The sequence below is a fragment of the Cyprinodon tularosa genome, unplaced genomic scaffold, assembly GCF_016077235.1.
Source record: "Cyprinodon tularosa strain WSP-4 unplaced genomic scaffold, ASM1607723v1 ctg199, whole genome shotgun sequence".
Lineage (NCBI taxonomy): Eukaryota > Metazoa > Chordata > Actinopteri > Cyprinodontiformes > Cyprinodontidae > Cyprinodon > Cyprinodon tularosa.
The window spans coordinates 3,035,118-3,058,615 of NW_024038729.1; the positions used below are offsets into that span (position 1 = coordinate 3,035,118).

Here is a 23,498-nt window from a genome sequence, read left to right on the forward strand (position 1 = left end):
GAGCAAAATGAAAGGTGTTAGTCATTTTTATTCAAACATGTTAGTTTTTCCACGTTTTTTTATTTTAATCAGGTTGGAAGTTGTGTTCAACCAATCTTTTGGCTAAACCGACCTCATTTACCCAATCTATATTTTTACTTGGGCAAAACAATGCAAATTAGTCTCATCAGCCAAAAGAATTAAGTTTAATCCCAACTTTCAAAAATTCAAAGACAGGTCTTGAACCATCAAGCTCTAGAGTGAAAGCCTGTCTCTTACAGATGACGCAACCATATTAGAAAGGAAAATACTAATTAAAAATGACGTGTTAACACTGACTTTTTCCGGTCGTTTCCTCAAATTTTTATCATTACATTGTTTATTCTAACCAAATTAGTTTTAACCAACTAGATTGGTTGAAAAAACAACCAATCTATCCTTAGAATCTATCCAAACTTTATCCAGCTGACAGCAACTTTCACCCAAACTCCCACATCTTGACTGAACACTGAGGCTGTTTAGATGCCTGTCAAATTTCTTGTCACGTGGTTTCACGGTAGCGAGGCCTCGGACGTCATAAATTTTTGCCCCTCCCCTAAATGAATCACGCCTCGACACGCGCTTCAGGGAAACGCCCCCTCCATTACTCGACACACGCCTCGAAGCCTCGGCTCATCTCATAACATCACTGTGCTTTATGGTATTTAAGGTTAAATGTCTGGGCAAGGTGCAATATTGTGGTACATTTTGTAAAACTGTCATGTGGATATGAAGATTAGATTGATTCAAGTATTTTGATTTAATTTATAGTTTGTCTTCAATAGTATATGTTCACTAACAAGCATAACTGTCTTCCTGTCCGGAGGTTTTTACCTGACTGCTGTTAAGACTAACCACAAAATGGGGAAATAAAAAGAACGGAAAAAGTCTCAACTGCTTTGTCTGAGTAAATCCTGCTATACTCTTAAAGTCATGGGTCCGGCCCTTTCAAGCGTGGGGGGTGCAGCTACTGAAAAGCTTGATAACTACACTTAGACCAGATAGGTTCTTCGCCATAACCTTTTATTCCTGACTCTACCTGTGGAGGGTGTCAGTGACTTTTTGTTAACCCTGTAATGCCAAATGTATCATATTTGATACATACGGTTTCTGAAATGTTTTGCGTCTGACACCTTTTGCATAATTTAATGGTAAAAAGTTTGCTCAAAATCCTATTGTACACAATCAGATATACCTGATAACAGCCAGTAGAAGACTACACAAAAAATAATCTTGACTTATCGCATAGTAATAAATTATTAATATCAAAAATGTTTTTCTGTTTTTTCTTTTTACATATTTTGTTAAAAAGCCAAATAAGGACTTCAAACCAAAAAAAAAAAAGTAATTTTCTGTTTTGTTTTATTCTTGGATCGGGCTTTAAAGGGTTAACTGCAATGGAATGAAATAAGAAAATAAAAAAAAAATATTTTTATATCAGTCTAAGACATAATTCAAGTTATTATAAATCTAAAATATATCATTTTCTACTATGTAATGAATATTCAGGATATAAATATATATTCTGTCATTGAAATGAACCTGATTGGCTCCGCTATTTGAACGTTTATTTTAAGTGAGTCATTGGTTCTGATAAAGGTTAACACCTCCTTCTCTTCAGGATGACATTGAAAGGGTTGAACATACAGAGCCAATGAAACTCCATTCCCTTATTAGATGAAACGGTGGGACTGAAAAGCCAAGAGTCGCCCTTGGAGACGGAGGGCAAAGCCAGCGTTTATGGTGAAAGTCTCTGAGCTGTTGTGATCAGCAGAGTCCAGCTGTAACTCTATCTGTTTGTAATCGCCCATTACCAAATAGCGGTTGTTTTTGCTGCTGTTAAACGTCCCCAGTTGCTAGACCTTGACTGCATCTCCACAACAACGTTTTCCTTAACCCAGTTATTCTGACAGCCGTGCAGGAAAGTCCATTAGCGCCACAGATAATGCGTAAAAGGGTGCCACTATGCATCCCATGGAGATTTTCAGCACCATCTCAGCTCAGGAGATTTAGCTTTAATCATAAACTCATCAGGTATTTTACTGAATGACCCAGACCCATATTTTGTAAAGACACTGGAATAAAAATAAACGCGCAGTTTAAAGAGCCTTCTGTGTGATCTGTCAGCTTGTTCTACACCTACATGGGCCGTCTCTGGGAGAGTAGTTGAGGAAGCAGAAGCCGAGCATCATCAGCACAACTGTCCTCCAGGTGATTTTTCTCAGCAGCTGCAGGCGGTTCACTCCTCTCCTCTGCATGGAGCTGAAGGCCAGAACCACCGAAGTCCCAATTATGAAAACAAACCTGCAAGACACAACACCAGGAATTTATTCAACATGTAATATTCACGCAGGGTGTCATAGGAGCGGGAAATATCAGGGTATACTTACCAGGGCATGACCAGATCTGCCACGGTTAAACCTGCAACAATCAGTGAGGTTATTAACAAACGGCTTCAATTAGGCTTTTAAAAGTCTTCTCATTCAGGGATCCTTTGTTTTGTTTAAAAATGTTAGATTTATTTTTTAGAAAAATACCTAAATACATGACTTGCTAAGCTCATGGTTTTGGGGGCAGGATAGAAAGACTAAATAATCTAAAACCCAGTTGGGCAACAGGCTACAACAACATTCAGCAACTTGATAGCTGAAAGAATGACAAAGTTGTGGGCTGTTAATTATTTATTTTTCTTTAAGTACTCCTAGATACGATAAGACAGACTTTATTGATCTCAGGATGGAGAAATCCACTCGTTACAGCAGCTCTAAGTAACACACAACTAGGGTGCAGATTATTAGGAAATGTGCAATCAAAGAAGAACAAGGCAAATATGCAAAACGAGTGGTAATAATAATAAAATTAAGGCAACTTATGCACAATAATTCACTGCTACTGTTTTCCCATTGTGTTTTTGCTCTGTATTCACACTTATTCAGTTCCTGCACTGTAAACAAAAACAGGTTCAGAACAAGTTTATCATTGTTTTGCAGTTTCCATCCTGGTTTAGTTTTATTTAGCTGTAACCATTTAACGATTTACTCGAATTCAGTTAGTTTTAATTTGTTTGTAGAATGAGTTTGCTAGTTTTTATTAATCAAAATGTTCTATGCTTTTAGTTTAGCTTTCATTGGTTCTAGAAATAGGTTTAGTTTATTTATACTATGGTTAAACTAAAGGCACAGGATTCAACAAGGTCAAAGTAAAGTGTTTTAGAAAATGAGCATTTAAGTAATAAAAATTCAAAATAAGATACAAGTTAAAAAATTATAATAGATTATAAACAAATTATAAACAAAAAAAACAAAGGGTAGAAATCTATAATTTTAGTATGTTTTAGTCATTTTTTTATAAACACAGAGTTCAATTTTATATTTAGCTATAATTTTCTCCCATTATTTACAGTTTTTATGTATTTCTTTATGTTTTTTTTGTTAGTTTTTGTTTAGGCCGGATCTAAAACACTTTTAAATATTACATGCATCGTATTTTTGAGTGTACTCAAGAATCCTGATATAACCTGTAATGAGAAATGTTCAGATTATTCTCGACTTCTTTGGGATCAGCTGGAATGTATATACCTAACCTAGAATCTGTTGTTCTTATAGAAGATTCCTTAAAGGAAAGCATGTGTGATATATTGATGTTTTATAAATAAACTGAACTGAATCCATATCCGTTTCTTTTGTTCTCCTTGTGCTTGCGTTAGTTCTCTCCAGGTACTCCAGCTCTCACCCACTGACAAACATGAATGACAGTTACACTGCAAAAACGATCTACAAATAAGTAAAAATTTCTTAAATTAAGTGTATTCACCCTTGATTTGAGTAGGTAAATGAGATAGTTTGCTAATGGAATGAGTAGTTTTAGTCTTAAACTAAGATAATTATATAATATGCACTTGAAATAAGACAATGGAATTGTGTTTTCTTATTTTAAGTGTAAATTGTCTTGTTCCATTGGCAAAATATCTCTTTTACCTCCTCAATTCAAGAACAAATGCACTTATTTTAAGAAAAAATTGACTTATCTAGATTTAGATTTTTGCAGTGTATAATGGTTACTCTACATCGATACTAGATACAAATGTTTATTAACAAGCATATTTTCCTTTTCTGTGGGGCAACTTTTTCAGGTTGTCAACCGCCTCTTGGTCAAGAGGAGATATTCACCAGCAACCCAACAAGGATACTAAAATACGGACAGTAATGGATGAAAACTAAAAGCTGTTGGGCATGATGGAGAGTTTTCTTGTCTCTTATCTTAAACCAGGCAATTATCTGAATAATCTTTTTGTAAGTTTACCGTATAGACAACAGGATATTTTCAATCTTTGGCCATTTTATGTTATTTGTACCATTTCTATTAAAACATGACGTTCACCAACCAAAACCTACAAGCTTCTAGAAAATACAAGGTTTGCTAGACTTTGGCAGGTAATTACACTTAAAAAAAGCAGGAAGCAGCTCTTGAACTTTCCTAAATTTACATTGCAAACAAAGGTTATTTTATTGGGATTTATTCTATGAATAACTGTGGACCTTAAAGAATAACAAAAAAAAAAAAAATCATGTTGAAAGAAAGTCAGAAGGGGGTGTCTGTATCAAAACAGATTCTTTTCTCCCTCGATTTAATAAAATATAACTATACATGGAGCCCAGTTACGTTTTAGATTCTTTTACTTTTGTTCAAAGAATTAGATATTAGGGGCATGGTGAATATGATTTTTTATGAATATAATAATTTTGCCTCCATCTTCATGGCTTTGAACCTGAATCATTCTCTTTCAAACTGCCTGTAGAACGCCCAGTCTGTTCATTTTAATGGAACCAATAAGTTTGCACGTCTTTGTACTTCACATGCAACCCCCCCTCGTATTGCATTTACTAAAAAACTGCACATGCAAATTAGCGCCTCTTATTTATAATTTGAAGATCAGGCCATAAAATTGGAGTTCTGTCATTAAAAGTGTTTAATCTAAACATTTTCAGCTATGAAACAAAAAAAAAATCTAAACTAAAAGCATAGCAGCAAAAAGATCAATGTTTATTTTTTAAAGATGAGTAACTTATCTAACATGCTAGTCTTATTTCAATTGCTTCTTATTTCCTTCTGATTATAGGATAGTTTGGCTCCTTCCCACACTCAAAGAAATTGACAGATATGTTGGTCGCTTTATGTTGCTCTTAAGTATGTGCATTCTTTCTGTCTAGTTCTGACAGAAACGTCCACATATCATAATTAAAAAAATCACTGTGTGCGTCTAAACCCCTATATGTCCTCTCAGACTCCATTGATGAAGAATGGTGACAATAGTTCATGCAAAGAAAAGATTGTTTGTGTTTTGCAGCATCGGGTGTTCAGCATGTAGAGCACAATCTGTTCAGGTTCAGTAAATGCATGCATGTTCTGTCCTTCACCTCACCGTTCCATGGTGCATGCTGGAAGAACCAGTAGCCTCCTCCACCATAGTTCACAAACACCATCAGTGTGAGAGCAAACCTGCAAGGATTTAACAAAGGTAAGTGTTCACTTTAGTAATATATGATGCAAAAGGAGAATAGACTGAATTAAATGGAGTAAATCAGACTTAAAGAATAGTATCTAATATTGTAAATCACTGTGTCCAGATATTTCCAAAGGTAAACAATGTTATCAAAACTAGACAAAGCTAACTTATATGGGAGTCGACAAAGAGCTCCTATAAAGTTCACACCCAGAACACATCAGGGTACCTAAGACTATAAAAAAGTGTCTAAAGAAAATTTTCGTTCAAAGATTTTTAAACTAACTTAATTAAAACCCATTCCGATTCTTTAATTAGTTGTACTCTAATTTTAAAACTTTACACTTTAGCACTGTGAGGTTGTTAAAATGACGAATATTTAATCTACGTAAAGTGAATCAGAATTGCTCCAAAGAGGTAACAGAGACTCATTAGCGGAGATGGTAAACACTTGATGGCAGTCAGTGTCGAACTTCTGGTGAAACATTCACCATTTATTAGGGTTTAGGGGGATTATTTCCACACATGCTGGAGCTGAAATCAGAATCTGGAAAACTGCTTCATGCATTTGCACAGAAAAGACTTGTCTGTTGGAATCTAATTATCTAAAATATTCCCAGGGGTGGAAAGTAATGAATTACATTTACTCAAATAACTGTAATTGAGTACTTTTTATGAGTAATTTGTAATTTTCTGAGTAGTTTTTGAAATATGTAATTTTTACTTGTACTCTAGTAAATTTTAACCTAAGTAGTTTTACTTTGCTACATTTAGAACCCCCTCATGTTACTGAGTAAAAAAAAAAAAAAAAATACTGATGATGAAAAAATGAAATGTGGCCCTGCCTTGCATTAACCCTTTGTATCGTCTCATAATCCAGTGCTGCGCTTCGGAAGATGGCAGTTGCTAATCACAACTTAGGGAGTATGGATGAGGAAAGGCCTGAAGAGGAAACATATTCTGGAGACGAAAGCCAGAAAAACCCTTGGCCATATTTGGAAGGATTATTTGTTTTCAAATGCACAAAAGGGAACAATGTGATAATGCAGTGCAACATGTGCCTGCCCAGCAAAACGGAGCTTTCGGCTTTTAAAACATCAACATCCAATTTACGAAAAAATGTGGCGGTAAGTTAGTTATCATGGTGTCTGTTGGACAGCAGGATTGAAAATTGTTTGCACTTTATGGTTCAGGTTGTGACTGTCCTTGTGCTGTGAGGAAGTATGATCTTTAGCCCAGCTGATCTTTTGCAAGTGTGGATGGCCACTGAAATACGCCTTGAAATCAATTAAAACACCTTGTGCTCAATTCAATTCATGACTCATCCTTTTTTTGCATTAAATAACTCAAAGTAACTAAGTAACTTTTACTCAAATTCAGGGGTGGAGCTAGATGGGGGGCCAGGAGTGGCCATGGCCACCCTTAGCCAATCATTGGCCACCCCTGTGGCCACCCCTACCATTTTCCCCCTCTAATTCAGACATAGGCAGCACTAATACTCTCAACTGGAATATTCAGTACACTTTAATTTTTCATATATTATCAATTACTTGACAACAAAAACACTGTGGTTGATTATGTACACCAATATACTAACATTAAATATGATAAATACAGAATTAATGCTCTTTTCAGAACTAGATTTTGTGTTTTATGGGGTAAAGTAGAAATGATGCATCACCGCAAGTCATCCAGGAGTCTTCAGTGAAATCATAGATAAATAACTGTTTTAATAAAAACTTAATAATAAATTTATGTCAATATTAGTGGTTGTGAATATCAATTTTATGCAGAATGATTATTGATAAAAGTAGGTAAGTAAGTAATGACAATGGAAAAGATGTTCACCCCAGAACTCAAACCTCAAATAATTTTATCCACTATACCTTTTGTCTAGAAAGCAAAGATGTTTGGATATATGCGTCTATTTGTTAGCAAAGGGTTGGGGAAAGTATAGTTTATTTCATACATTCTTTATTTAGAAAATACGGATGTTTTGCTCGTTAATTTTCCTGTTGGAACAGTGTAGATTGACCATGAGGTTTTGGCGCAGATCCACTTTGGGCCACCCCTATATACACTGGTTATTGCCTGGCCACCCTTATAAACATTTTCTGGCTACGCCTCTGCTCAAATTACATTTTAAATGAAGTAATTTTGTACTTTTACTTGAGTAAATTTTGAGATGGGTAATTTTACTTTTACTCTGAGTAGAATTTAGGTAAAGTAAAGATACTTTTACTCAATTACAATTTTTTAGTACGGTACCCTTTCCACCTCTGAATATTTCACTGTAACAAAAAAAAAAAAGAAAAAAGATCTGTACGAAGCCAATACTTTGACGTGGCACTGCGAGGCTTAATAGAAACAAACAATGAAATATTATAGAAATGTCTAGTAGAGAAACAATAAAACAAAGAGAATAAAAGTGAGATCATAATATCACATAAACCCATGAGTTGAAGCTGGACAACTCAGACAATATGCTTTTTATTGTGTCACAAGTCCAACTGCTGGGTAATGCAATCTAAGCATTATGAATTACTCAGGAAATGAGCGCTTGTCCTCTGGATCTCCTCAGGCAGCTTTGCTGACTAAAGACTTTGTGCCTAATATATGATACACTTTATGCTTTAGCATTGGGCCAAAGCTGCTGAAACACAGCCTCGGTGATGGAAGGCTTCACTGAGTTGGGCACAGGATAGGAAACATTTTTGAAAACAGGAGGAGAGGCCATTACACAACACAAACCTGCAGGGGAGATTTATTTTTTTTTAACAGGTTTATGTGCTTTTCAATTCAATCAAAACAAAAAAGAAATAAGAGTTACTTTGGGGGCCATAAAGAGATTAGGACAAGCTCTGAGAACGGGGCCGTCTGATAAGGTGCACTGTATCTATCGCTGCCTCCTCTTGTTTTTCTGTCTGGATTCAATTAAGAGGTGCACCAAAGCCATTACTGCTCTTTTAGCCCCAACCTGCTGATACAAGATTTTAATCGTCCGCTATCATCTCCAAAGGGCTATAAAAGCAGAGTAAAACCGTCCCACACGTGCTAGCAGGCACTTTCTCTGTCTCACACAAATACGCACACATAAATACACCGGGACTACCGGTTAAATTTTGACGAACATATCCATTAGTTGCCATAGTAACATAGACAAAGGTTAAACCCCCGCAGCCAGATGACACCCTGTAAAAATCGCTGCAATCTCACCACTTACTGGCCATCTTTTTAATTAAAAACACCCAGCTGTCTGATTCCAAACGAGAGCTTTATTACACTGTAACTGCTGTGAGGAAACTAATTATGGATGAGGGGAAATAATTAAAGGCTAATATGATATATGAGGAGAAGTCTTTGTTTGGCGTTGCATTCAAAGACTGCAGGCCTTTTTTTTGTTTTGCTTGTAATCAAGTTAAGCTTGTTAATATCTCTGTGAAGCTCTCCAAAGAGCATTTGTTTATCCACCAAAAGACATAATTAATATGTAGGACTGAGTATAAATGATTCTTTTGCAGCTGTGAAACCGGTTATGAAGCACTTATAAGCATCAATACACACGTACAGTATCAGGAGGATAATTATCATGGTGAGTTTGGGCTTTTAATCATTTTGTTAAAGAGATGTGTTTTCTATGATAGAAATATAATGAAAACAAACTAAAAACTGATCATTTTTAGGAAGAAAAACTGGGTGCAAACATTTTAATAAAATCTGCATTCATCCATCTATCCATTTTCTGTCATGCTTAATTCCAGTTGGGGTCGCGAGGTGTGCTGGTGCCAGCTGTCTACAGGCGAGAGGCGGGATCCACCCTGGACAGGTCTCCAGTCCGTCGCAGGACAACACAGAGACAAACAGGAAAAACAACCACTCACACGCACACTCACACCTAAGGAGAATTTAGAGAAACCAATTAACCTAACAGTCATGTTTTTGGACTGTGGGAGGAAGCCAGAGTACCTTGAGAGAACCCATGCATGCACAGGGAGAACATGCAAACTCCATGCAGAAAGATTGAACCCGGAACCTTCTGTGCAGCTACCGTTAAAATCATTTAAAATTATAAATTAAATAATCAAATGTCATGAAAAAGCATTCAGAAATCAATTACTCCCCTTAAATGTATAGATAAACATAGATTCAAGTAAATATATATTTTGAAATATAAATAAAAATATTTGAAATGTTTGAGAACACCTGCTATAGATGCAGCAAACCTCATGTCAGTCATGTTTTTGGACTGTGGAAGGAAACGGGAGTAACCAGAGAGAACCCATCCGTGCACAGGGAGAACATGCAAACTCCATACAGAAAGACCCCAGGCTGGGAATCGAACCCGGAACTTGCTGCAAGGCAGCAGTGCTACCCACTGCAACACTAAGCAGCTCATTACTGCATTCAATAATGAATAAATTGACTAATGTTAGTTTTCTTCACTCCAAAGCATGATCCCACCATAATGCTTGACATGCTCACCACAGGTAGATCATGGTGGAGTCCTGGAAGCATTTAGGAATCATTTATGGAAAATATAAAATAAAATAAAAAAAACTGAAATCATAAAATCTTAGTAATAAAAAAAAAGAAATGAATACTCTTGAATTATTTTGTTTATTTAAACCTAATTCAAAGTTTTTTTTTAAATTTCAGTTAACAAAATGTGTTTTTATTTCTTCAAAATTTACAAAACGTGTTTTTGCTTTTAACAACACTAAAACAAAATTGATTCCATATCCAAATGGAAAAAGAGTATTAAGGAACCGCGGTCCGATTAAAACATCTGTGGTTTATAATCAAATGTCGGATCAAATCTAAAAGTTGGAATCAATAATACTTACTATTTCTTTAATGAAGCTTTTACAATATATTAAAACAAATCAAACAAACAATTTAAGGGCTCCTAAAATCGTTGTGATCTTGATCTGCATGTGATTTCTCATTGTAATCCAAAGTGAAGGTTTTCATACTGTAGTTTTACTATTGTTCAAATCCCAGTCTGTCTGTATAAAGTTAGCATGTTCTCTCTGTGCATGGATGGGTTCTCTACAAACATTTTCTTGAAGATAGGAAAGAAATCTTCAGGTAACATAGAGTACATGCCAGACTAAATAATATTACTTCAGCGATAGTTTCAAGGTGTTGCTTTATTGTATGTCTCGTACCATGTCTTTTGGTTGTGCTGTTCTTTTTGCATCTCGTTGCAGGTGATGAAGCAGACTGAAAATGTTTTGTTATTGTCTCCTTTCTATCTCCTCTTTCCTTCATCTTTTCTCAATTTTTTCTTTTCTTTTTCTTCTTCTGTTTTTCCTCTTCTGTTCTATTTACATTGCAGTGTCATTATAAACTGTAAAACTCCCTGCATAATTATAATAAAGCAATTTATATGCATGAAACAAGTGGAGCAATATGGCAATTGCTGTACTGCTCCACTAGGGAAAGTAAAATCTGTTGGACTCTTTTTGGCATCATGACAATTATTTGCCAGACAGGACACTGTTAAAAAGAAAGAAAAAAAAAAAGCATTTTTCAAATATTATTGTACTGTAATATGGCTGCCAGGTTAAATAGCTTCTCTTAGTCTTTGGGTATGAATACGTGCATGTATGTCTGTGGAGCCCAGAGACAGACTGACAACCTCTCCAGAGAGGTTCCCGCCTCCCGGCAGACACTCCTTTTGTTTTTCTGAATAGATTATAACAGGAGTTAAAAAGGAGCCAAGGTTCTGTCTGTCTAATGATGCATGAAACTCGATCAGAAAACCCGGATCTCATTTAAAATAAGGCACACAATGAGTCAGCCAGCTGGTGTTAATGACACTCTAAGCCCCCGGTGTTATTGTAATGGCTGTTCCTTCTGTTGTTGTGTCGCAGCTAACGACTGACGGTGAGATTTTCAGCAGAGAAGAAAACCTGACGAAAGGCTTTTAGCAATGTGGCACAAGATTAAAAAAAACAAATCCTTTTTATAAAATTAACGTGCAGCAATACCCAGTTTTCTCTGTATATCATGTCAACAGAGCCTGAGCAATGAGCAGAAAAAGCTTTCAGAAGGAAAGCCTTTTTGCTTTCAGAAATGTCTCAGCATTTATAGCAGGTGACGGATGTGTCTGTTCTCTGCAGAAAGTTGTAACTCATCAGAGTTATGGATCATAAGTCACAGGGCTGAGGAGACACCTGCGGTGTTAATCTTCCCCGCTGAGTCACAGTTTGATTAACTGTCATTTCCCGTATCATCTGTCAGGACATCAGTACATAAAAACTACCTGTGATCTTAAACTAGAGTTTTTAGGTTAAAGGAATAGTACACCCAAAACATGATTAGCCTTCATTTTCTACTCACCCCCATGCTGAACAACACTCTGGAGTACTTTTTTGATATCTCAAATGCATCTGGAGATCTGGGAGGCTTCTTGCTGTCTGCTGACATTCAAATAATGGAGGTCTATGGCGCCCGAGGCAGAAAGGTCCATAAAAGTCCACAAAAAACATGTCAATATTCCTCCATATTGCTCGTCCAATGTATTCCAAGTGTCCTGAGTGGGTAGCGACCATAATTTACTCGAAACAAAGTCATATAGAATGTTTTTAGAGCATAAACAGTAGTTTATGCGATTGCGCACTTTCATCTGGTTTGGTCTGCCGCGGTTTCCGTAGACTTGTGAACGCGCTTTTAGGAAATCCTATACACTACTGTTTATGCTCTAAAAACATTCTAAATGACTTCGTTTCGAGTAAATTATGGACGCTACCAACTCAGGACACTTTGAATACATTGGACGAGCAGTATGGAGGAATATTGACACGTTTTTTGTGGACTTTTATGGACCTTTCTGCCTTGGGCACCATAGACCTCCATTATTTGAATGTCAGCAGACAGCAAGAAGCCTCCCAGATCTCCAGATGCATTTGAGATATCAAAAAAGTACTCCAGAGTGTTGTTCAGCATGGGGGTGAGTAGAAAATGAAGGCTAATCATGTTTTGGGTGTACTATTCCTTTAAGTCATAGAAAAATTCAGAAGCTGAAATTTATTTTTCCCAGATTTGGCTCGTAAAATATTTTTGAAATGTTACATTATAAATTTGTAATATGTGCACAACAGTTTCAAATTGGTTTTCCTGCAAAGAGGAGCCACAGCTGGAAATGAAGGCAATGGTCTGCTGGATGTGATTCGTGTCCGGCTGAATTTCCTCTTGCTTTTTGGTTTGGCAGGAGATCTATGACCGTGTGGATGTGTGCTGATATGTTGATGGTAATATTACATCAATTATTTGGCGAGGGGGAGGTCAAAGCCACACCAGCATCCTGTTTCCACAGAGGCGTGCTTTGTGTCTACCCCCAGGCCTCAATTAAGGCGAACAGGGAGCGCAGATTCAATCACATGCATCACTCCTGTCCAACAGAAACATTCTGTTCCAAATCAGCAGCAAACTCATATCAGAAATCCTGCCCAAAGCTACACCGCCTCATAACAATAGCTTGAGGGAGCATGTGGCCAGACTGTGACCCATGTCATTTATATTACACAGGGCCTGTAGATCTTCATCATGCCTTTGACTGCTTTAAACAGAATTAGTATGCGGATGAACTGCATGTGGTGATAGACCGATAAAAAGAATGGTTGTTGATGGCATACATACCCTCGGAAAGCGTCCAAGGAGAGCAGACGTGAGGGTTTGGCTTCACCAGTGTTATCTGCAGTCGCACAATCATGTGTACCGTTCTGCAGAAATATAAGAAAGTCGTGAGATTAAATGATTTAAGCACTCAACCCCCACTCCAGAGTGGGTCTTAGAAATCCATTCATTTGGGGATGGATGGATGGATGGATGGATGGATGGATGGATGGATGGATGGATGAGCTGGGGCCTATCTCCAGCTGTCTAAGGTGACGAAATGCATGCAGGGAAGGGACATGGTCGCCTTCCCTTGTTGACCAGTTGTTAAGAAACACAGGCATAAGTGACCTCTCTGAAGCTAAAACCCGAGCTAAATGGCATTATACAGGACGCTCTATGTGTCCCCTTTTTCTTTTTTTTCCCCCACCCCTGACCTTCAAAAAGTCTGTGAACACCACTGGACACCACTAGTATATCTTTATATACTAGTGGTATACAGTGGGGGAAATAAGTATTTGACCCCTTGCTGATTTTGGAGGTTTGCCCACTTACAAAGAATGCAATGATCTATAATTTTAATCATATGTACATTCTAAAAGTGAGAGACAGAATCCCAAATAAAATTCCAGAAAATCACATCATATGAATTTATTAAAATTGATGTTAATTTTTTGCAGAGAAGCCATTATTGGCCAGCACAGATGTCAAACGGTTTTTATAGTTGTGACGAGGTTTGTGCACATTTCGGCAAGGATGTTGTCCCACTCCTCCCTGCAGACAGACTCCAAATCATTCAGGTTCTGAGGTTGTCGCCTGGCAACTCGAATTTTAAGCTCCCTCCAAAGATTTTTAATTGGATTCAGGTCTGGAGACTGGCTAGGGCACTCCAGAACCTTGATGCGCTTCTTCTTCAGCCACTCTTTTGTTGCTTTGGTGGTGTGCTTAGGGTTTTTGTCGTGCTGAAACACCCATCCTCAACCCATCTTCAGCTCTCTCACTGAGGGAAGGAGATGTTGGTTCAGAATTCCACCATACATGGCCCCGTCCATCCTCCCCTCAATACGATGGAGTTGTCCCCTCCCCTTGGCTGAAAAGCACCCCCAAAGCATGATGTTGCCACCACCATGCTTGACGGTGTGGATCGTGTTCTTTGCCCTCCAAACACGACGAGTTGAGTTTAGGCCAAAAAGTTCTATTTTGGTCTCATCTGACCACATCACCTTCTTCCAGGCCTCTTCTGAGTCGTCCAGGTGGTGAATGGCAAACTTCATGCGGCCCTGTACATGTTTCTTCTTGAGTAGGGGGACCTTGCGTGCGCTGCAGGATTTCAATCCATGACGGCGTAGTGTGTTACCAACCGTTTCTTTTGTAACTGTGGTCCCAGCTGCCTTCAGTTGATTCATCAGTTCCCCCCTTGTGGTTTTAGGATGATTCCTCAGCATTCGCATGATCAGGGACAGCCCACGAGGCGAGATCCTGTGTGGAGGCCCAGACCGAGGGAGGTTGGCGGTGGTGTGGTGCTTCTTCCATTTCCTGATAACTGCACCGACAGTTGATCTTTTCTCTCCAAGTTGCTTTCTGATTCTCTTGTAGCCCATCCCAGCCTTGTGCAGATCAACAATCTTGTCCCTGATGTGCGTAGAAAGCTCTTTGGTCTTGCCCATGTCAGTCTTTCTGACATGGGCAAGACCAAGACAGTCTTTCTGTCAGTCTGTCTGTTCAGTTTGATTTCATGGTTCATGTCCTGGAACCTAGCAGCCAGTGGAAAGAGTATTTTAGTGTTTGTCTCATCTACTGATCATCCACCGCTCCTCCCCCATGGAGTCCTCTGGGTTTTTCGCTGAATATGGGGGCAGGTTCAGTTTTTATCCAAGTAAGCCTGGCTCAAAGGAGGAGACCAGTTTAAAGTCCTGCATCAAGTTCTGGTTCCACGTCCTGTCTCGGCTACCCTCTTCCACTGAGCCTGCTCATCTGCACCTGATCCTGTCTGCTCCTGTGCGTGACCATCTGGTCATGCTTCGGAACTCTCTCAGACTCTGAACCCACCTGGGAGCTCTATGATGTTTGGAAGCCTGGATCCTGCCACCTGTCTGTTCCAGCCTGATCTGGATCCTGTTCTGTCTTTCCTGTCTGTTCTGGATCCCTTCCAGGATTGGCTCTCCTGCAAGACCTCTGGGACTGCTGGGGACATCTTGGACTGGACTGTTAAACCAGAGTATCTGAGATTGGGCGGTGCCCCACCCCCCGCCTGCGGTTGCCGCGTGCCACAGATCCTAGCAGTTCCCCTTTTAGTTTTGTTTTTCATTTAATGAACCTTTTGAACTTTCCTACTGACTGTATCTCCTTGAATACTGGGTCCATCTGTCCTTGGTTCATGACACAGCAGGGTTGCACATTAAGCAAGTAATTAATGTTACCTTAAAGTTTGAGTTTGAGACCCCTAATTCAATGTAAAGTATGAATACCTATAGGATGAACATGTTTTATCTTGCCTATGCCCAGATGTATCCACAATAAATCCCACTGAATATTAAATTTATACATCTTACATAAAATACTTCAACTCTGATGAATGCTACAAATTAAAAGGCCATCAGGGTCATGACTTTTTAAAATGATCCCCTCCCTCTCTTTGAAGGCAGCCAGTCAATCACTGGACTGCTGGATTAGGCCGATTTACTGGCCTCCATGCACCAGTTTAAAGAGCCAGAGCAGGAAGACAGCAGGGTTAATATGTCATGATGGATCTGCATGGCATGCAAACGGCATATGGAAGATAGAGACGTCTTGCTTAGTCCAATGAGGGGAGCTATTCATGCTCAGTTCTTGCCACTGAGAGAGACGACTGGAGTGATGCGGCAGCTTTCATAAAAGCTCTGCTCTCCTAACGTTTGAATCAATCATTCGATCATTAGTGTCTTCCAAAAAGGCTTGATGATTGGAGACTTGGAGCAGTTTTAATGTGCTTCTTAGTCTGGACACCATGCTGATTAAAATAATTAGCAAATATTGGATTAAGGCAATGTGATGGACCTTTTAAACCATTATCATTTTTATGCATTTGTTGTTTTTTTTTAAACCTTATTTTACAGCTTTCTTTACCCACTAAACTCTATTTATAAACATACCAGTTTAACACACTGTTTAAAGAAGAATGTTACTTACATTATGCATGGAGCGTAGTGAATCTTGGTGGTAGATGAAACTTACACACTTGGATGTGCAACGCCTTCTGCAAGAACAACAAGATTACCTGCTTTCTATTAGAAGAATAATCAGTAAAGACATAAAGTGTAAAATGTATGTTTACCTGTAGATGTATGGTACCACCACAAATACAAGAGCAATAACAGCCAGTAGAAGAGCTGCCACCAAAAGAGCTAGAAAAATAGCAACAGAAGTGTTTGCAAACAGGGGTTTTGTATTTATATCACGTTACAGTATGTGTGGAGCGTGTCAGGAGCTTTGCAGAACATCTCTCTCAGAACCAGACTCGACTGGAGTTAAACGTGGCGACAGACAGTCTAAACTGTCTGCTTTTATTCACCTCAGGGACTCCCCTGTGGCTTTATGTCAGTCAGATTGTGCCAAGCTGAAACCTGCTAGTGAGGAATTTGAACCTAAAAACTTGCTGGATTCATCAAATAACGGAAATCCGAAACTGCAGGCATTTGACCAGGAGAAACGAAAGGTAATAATGGAAAAAGTGAAAAAAGAAGGAAATAAAAACATGAAAATATTTCTCATAAGCTATTTAACATGCAGTGCCTTGAAAAAGTACTTAGACCAATGAACCTTTGTCATGTTACACCCACAAGCTTTCATATCAGTTGTTGGGATTATACCTGAAGCAGGCATTTGCATTCAGCATCCTTTATCCTGATGTCCCTAAATAAAGCCAAGTGCAACCAATTAACTGGCATTAATAGGAATCAACTTTTCAGAAATGTAATTTCAGTATAAATCAAGCTGTTCTGTGAAGTTCTTCAGAGGTTTGGATAGAACATAGTGGAACAAAGAGCATCATGAAGAACAAGGGACACTGCAGAACAGGCAGAGAGGAAGCTAAAAGCAGTTAAAGTACCATTATATTTGGACCAACTGCTAACCTGTCCACCTATAGTGGGAATCCAGGAAAGGAGAGCATTGATAACACACTGGCTCAAATGGAGGAATTATGTCCAACTATTGGTTGTTCACTCTGCAAGTTTGGCACGGTGGAAAAGTCGCAAGAAGAAAAACCATTGAAAAAAGAAAGTTAAAAAAACTAAATCTGTTCCAATCAGGTGAGTACGGAAGAGGATTAGGTCCACTGAAAAAAAAAAAGTTAAATGATTTTTAAATTTTATTTCAGTTTAACATGGGAAAAAAAGTCAGAATTCTGACTTTTTAGTCAGAATTCTGACTTTTTTTTCAACTGAATTCTGACTGACTGACTGAATTCTGACAATAAAAAAGTCAGAATTCTGAGAAAAAAGTCAGAATTCTGAGATTAAAGTCAGAATTCTGAGAAAAAAGTCAGAATTCTGACTTTTTTCCCATGTTAAACTGAAATAAAATTTAAAAATCAGTTAACTTTTTTTTTTTTTTTCAGTGGCACTAATCCTCTTCCATAGGTGAGACCAAAACTGAACTCAGAAATCTATGGAGGAAAAATATCTCTGAACCTGTAAGTGCAGCATAATACACTGCAAAAACGATCCATAAATAAGTAAAAATTTCTTAAATTAAGTGTATTCACCTACTTTCAGAGATGGGAAGTAACGAAGTACAAATACTTCGTTACTGTACTCAAGTAGATTTTTCTGATATTTTCACTTTACTTTACTACTTTTTACTCCTACTCCTTACATTTTTACACAAATATCTGTACTTTCTACTCCTTACATTTAAAAAAATTGGCTCGTTACTTTAGTTTTGAATCATTTCAATGGAGTTACCGTTATTATTTTTCACGTCATCAATACCAAATTCAATCTAATTGGATGGGAACTACGTTGCATTTGACGCACCACTACAAGATGAATCGACAGATTCGGCGGTATTCATTCGCAGCAAATCATTGCAGCTTGGTGGCGGTGGCGTTAGCATAGTAGCATGGACGACGAGATGATTGAAAATGAACACAACGGAGATCTAGTCCTATTGGCAGACATCCATTTAAAATGTAGGCAACGGCATGAAAAAAGTGGTTTCTACTTTTACTTTTATACTTTAAGTAAATTTACAAGCCTGTACTTTGTTACTTTTACTTGAGTAAAGAAGTTTAATCAGTACTTCCACTTTTACTAGAGTATTTTTTACACAAGTATCTGTACTTTTACTCAAGTACGGAAATGAGTACTTTTGCCATCTCTGCCTACTTTGAGTAGGTAAATAAGATGATCTATCAATGAAAGGAGTATTTTACCTTTAAATTAAGATAATTAGATATTATGCACTTGAAATAAGAGAATGCAGTAGTTTCCTTTCTTATTTGAAATGTAAATTGTCTTGTTGCAAAGTGTCTCACTTACCTGCTTAATTCAAAAACAAATGCACTTATTTTAAGAAAATTTTCTCAGATTAAAAGTTTTTTTTTACAGTGTTTCTACAAATTTGAAGTGTGGAGTTAAAAGACAACCAATTAGAGGCTGCAAATTACTGGAGACATGCAGGGTTTCATCTTCCAGCAGGACAACAATTCAAAACATGCATTCAGAGCTACGATGGGAGGATTTAGATTAAAGGATATTTAATATGTTCGATTAAAAAAATTAAAGTCTAGATCTAAATCCACTGACCAAAGAGGGGGTAATGAAAGTACAGGTGACACTTTAATGATTTTTATTTCAAAAAAAGTTTTTTTTGGCCACAAGAAGTGTTCTCTACAAAAGCAGGAAAACGTCGATTCTCATAAGACCTTTCACAGACAGGTCAGCTGAGTTTACAGAACACTCCTCATACGTCAAGCAGACGGGGATACAAAGGTACAGTACGCACATTGTTTGTCTGAAGTGGAAAAACAAACAGAAAGAATCGCCTCTGATACGAGAGGAATGCACGCCTGCATATCCTTTCTGGACAGAGAGCGGTCATTTAATTGCCTCGGAAAAAGTCCCAGCATCCCCCACGCTCCTTCATAAATCACCATAAAGTGCTTCCTTTATTTCTTGCTGTTAGGATAAACTCAATTTAAATTGTGCATTTATAGACGCACTGACATGTTTAAAGCAAAGTCGAAACAAACACTTAATAATGGCCGGTCCTGTGGGTTTCTGTATCATAATTAAGTTGTTTGCAGGTGACTTGTGGTTCATGGTTCTGCACAGAATACAATACTAACACAATCAAAGGGTGCAGCTGCAGAGAATCATGAGCTGGAGGTACTCAAGGAATATTCAAACAAAGCCCAGTGATTCTGGAACAGCATGATGAACTTGAATTTTCCTACCAGGGCAACCATCCCCCCCTCCACACCTCATTTTCAGCTACTGACCAGAGCATCACTTAAGATGAGCCAGTCCTAAGGGGGGCTGGTATAATCACCGGTCTGTGGAGCTAATGGAAGCTCATCATACTGTGAAAGGTGCAGTCACACTGACCATCACAGATAATGGCTACTTGGCCTTAAAAGTCTGATCTCCAACATAATCTGCTATTGTTAAGTAGAGTGTACATTATGCAGAGAGACGCTTTTAAAATCCCATTACGCCCTAATCCTTCTACACTCCCTAATGTATTGCCCTCATCCCTCGGCTTGCAGAGCCAGGACTTCAAAACAAGCAGAAAAGCTTTTCTTTTATCCCTTTTCAAGAAAGCCAGTCTAATCTGATCGATGCACATCATGTCCCATGAGGAGGAGAGATGCAGCTCAGTGGATGTGAAGGGGAGAAGTGTTTCTGCTCTGTGCTGACTCAATTAAGAAAAGGTTGGATCAAAGGCTGTGGGGTCAAAGTGTTTGTTCTGTCACTGTCAACAGAGAGGAATAAACGACAATACCTGCACATTTTTTTTTAAATACTTACGCAGGTAGGCATTGTTTGGACTTTTATCCACAGAAAAAAAGCATATTGGGTTAGTGGAGGCTGTGGGCATCTGGATCCAAATAGAGTAATGACCTCCTTCCTCATATGTTTGACTCCATCTGCAGCCAAAACAGGGAGATGTTGAGGCAAATTTCACTCAAAAGATTTGATCAGATGCTGCTGTCTGTAAAAGTAGGAATGTTATTTTCCTCCTAACCTGACAGTCCAGAGAAAAAACAGAAAACAAAGCTTTGTTAATAGATTCATTTTTGTATCTGAAGCTCAGGAGCGCCACCCAGTGCCTCCATAGTTACAGTGCAGAAGTTACATTTAGTAGGATTTTATGCTATAGACCGACACAAATCATCTAAGCTCAGCAAATAAGTGACATTTCTTCCATTTTAATTATCCATCCAGTTCCCTATTGGCTGTAGAGTAGTTCCAGACTTTGACTAGGCCACTCTAACTGTAGAGGAGCTGAGCAGCTCCTTTAGTGAAAGACTTACACTGCAAAAAATGTGAATCTTAATAAGTCATTTTTTCTTAAAATAAGTGCATTTATTCTTGCATTGAGGAGGTAAGTGAGAAACTTTGCCAATGGAACAAGATAATTTACCTTTAAAATAAGAAAAAACAATTGCATTGTCTTATTTCAAATGCATTTTATCTAATTATCTTATTTTAAGAGTAAAAATACTAATTCCATTGGCAAATCCTCTTACTTACCTACTAAAATTAAGGGTAAATACACTTAATTTAAGATATCTTTACTTATTTCTAGATTATCTTTGCAGTGTTGACACCCTGTCTGTAAGAAGGAGCGCTACCGCAGGTCATTCATTCCTGCTGCCACCAGACTCTATAATACTGCACTATAACCACAATAACTCCTGTAACAACCACTGTGCAATTATATTAGAGTTTTTTTTATTTATTGACTGTGCAATATTCTGTGCAATATGTGTGAATATAATAGTCATACCACTACCTCACCGTTGTTCCTTACCTACTACACTTTAATGCAAAAGTCAATCCATATACGGTATAAACCATCCGGATTGTACATATGACACCTCAAATCTCTGTGTTACTCCTTAGTATTTTTTATTTCTTATTTTTATTTTTTTTTATTGTGTGTGATACATGTACACTTGCACCTTAATCCTTATTCTTATCTTGATATACTGTATATACAGTGCTTGCTTGTTTATTCTTAATGCACCTTTTCCTCCTTGTTTGCACCTTCTTTAATCACTATGCCAATATGTGACCAGTAAATTTCTCCGCTGAGAGATCAATAAAGCTCATCTAATCTAACACATGAATCAGGCTTATTTAACAGGGAGATTGTGACTCCCTAGTGGCTCACAGAAGTTTTGCAAGTAGGGTTATGAATTTGACATTTACTTTGTATTATCCTAAATAAATGAGACATCTGCAGCATTGTTAAAACTGGACTAAAAAATGCTTGTTTTACCTTAACATAGGTAATAGAAGTGTCCATTAGGACCCTACAGATAGAGAAATATTCTTAATTAACTTGTATATTTTGCAGTCAGAAATGAATTCTAAGCCCCTTCTAGCTAAACATGGCACTTTTTTCCATGTTTGGTGTTGGGGAAAGTCTCTCCATAAGTATGGGGTGTCAGACTGAAAAATGTTTAGGACCCCATGCTCTAAATCAATGTATTGTCACCCTGGCGACTTGCATCTGCATTGAAACGCTGTTGGATAATTCTTTGTTTTGCAGAACTATCCCGTCCATAGCTCCACTCTAGAACATCTTAGCAGCTTCTCTATTCCTACTAGAGATGTTTAACCCCAAAGCATGATGCTGCAATGTTGCACTGCAGGGATGCTGTATTCCTTGGCCTTTTTGATGCTATTTTTTTCACTGATGTTTGTCGAGTAACCAATTTGATCTTTACAGAACAGTTGGTTTATACTGAGATAGAATCGCTAAAATTGGCTTTGGCGATGGATTGGGATTTAATTTGGGGTAGTAAAGTAAAGGGGTGGGCTTATGGCAGTTATAATAATAAATTAATAATATTGGCTAATACAGACTTAAATTCATTTTTAATTAGCGGGGTGTCCTGGACAAGATCACTGCAACTTTTTCTGTATTTGAAAATTAAATTTGAAAGCTATGCATAATTTGTTTTCTCCCATTTGCAATTCTGCACTACTTTCGGATGATGTACATAAAATCACAATAAAATACACTGAAGCTTGTGGTTGTAATATTAGTAAATGTAAAAATATGGAAGTAAATCTGTGTCGCTGGGATTTGAATTAAAAATGCCACTGAAATTTAAATGTTGTATGTTTGTACTTACTGTTTCAGTGTTAAAATATATTCAGAACACATTTTTAATAAAAAAAAAATTATTTGTCATTATTTCTACACAGATGAAATTTCATTTGTTATTTTCTCTTCAAGCTAAAAATTCACATTACTATTTCAAAGTGATTACATTTTCAATACTTATTTTTCAGTTTAATTTTTGAGTGTTAAAAAAAATCAGCATATAAAAAAATTCAACCTTTCAAAATTCAAACTCAATATTTTCAGCCTCCTGAGATTAAAGCTAACTCTACGGTGAATTTATTACTTTCATTTTTCTGTAGTTGAGTTAGCGTTAGCTTGCATGACCGGCTCCGTCATTCTGGTTTTCCTTCCATATGAGCGCCACAAGCGTCATGTCACGTTATTAAGAAAACGTAACGGGATTGGCTGGGTGTTGGACGCCACAATCCATTGCTAATGTCTGTGACCTGAAGTAACCCTTCCCTTTTTACATGAATTTAGACGCCGAATTTAAGACAGTGAAATTGAGCCAGTTGAATCTCAGGAGGCTGAAAATATTGAGTTTGAGTTTTGAAAGTTTGAATTTTTTTATATGCAGATTTTTTTAACACTCAAAAATAAGTATTGCAAATGTACTGTAATCACTTTGAAATAGTAATGTGAATTTTTAGCTTGAAGAGAAAATAACAAATTAAATTTAAACTGTAGAAATAATGGCAATGAATTTTTTTTTAACGTCAAAAATGTGTTCTGAATATATTTTAACACTGAAACAGTAAGTACAAACATACAACATTGAAATTTCAGTCGCGTTTTTTATTTAAATCCCAGCGACACAGATTTACTTCCATAAAAAACACAATCAAGTAGGTAAGGAAATCTTTTGTGGTGGTTTAGTGTAAATAGCACCCAGCCGACCTCTCCTTGTCTTTAATTTCAGGCCCAAAAACCTGCTTTACATGTTGCATTGATCCAGAGCTGGGGTGATATACCAGCTATCACTCTGAGGGTTTATTCTCAGAGGGAGAAAAGGAAA

General features: G+C 37.6%; 1 protein-coding gene across 1 annotated transcript in view; it reads right to left on the minus strand.

The window, feature by feature from the left end:
* si:dkey-192p21.6 (uncharacterized protein LOC565246 homolog) overlaps positions 1 to 23,498 on the minus strand; it is a 51,909-nt gene that overhangs the window by 22,913 nt on the left and 5,498 nt on the right. Inside the window, exons 4-10 of the mRNA XM_038284094.1 lie at positions 20,152 to 20,270; positions 16,455 to 16,524; positions 16,310 to 16,376; positions 13,166 to 13,248; positions 5,441 to 5,517; positions 2,409 to 2,439; positions 2,162 to 2,322 (exon numbers count right to left, since the gene is read on the minus strand). Of these exons, the coding sequence (XP_038140022.1) occupies positions 2,162 to 2,322; positions 2,409 to 2,439; positions 5,441 to 5,517; positions 13,166 to 13,248; positions 16,310 to 16,376; positions 16,455 to 16,524; positions 20,152 to 20,270 (608 nt within the window). The remainder of the gene's footprint in view (positions 1 to 2,161; positions 2,323 to 2,408; positions 2,440 to 5,440; positions 5,518 to 13,165; positions 13,249 to 16,309; positions 16,377 to 16,454; positions 16,525 to 20,151; positions 20,271 to 23,498) is intronic.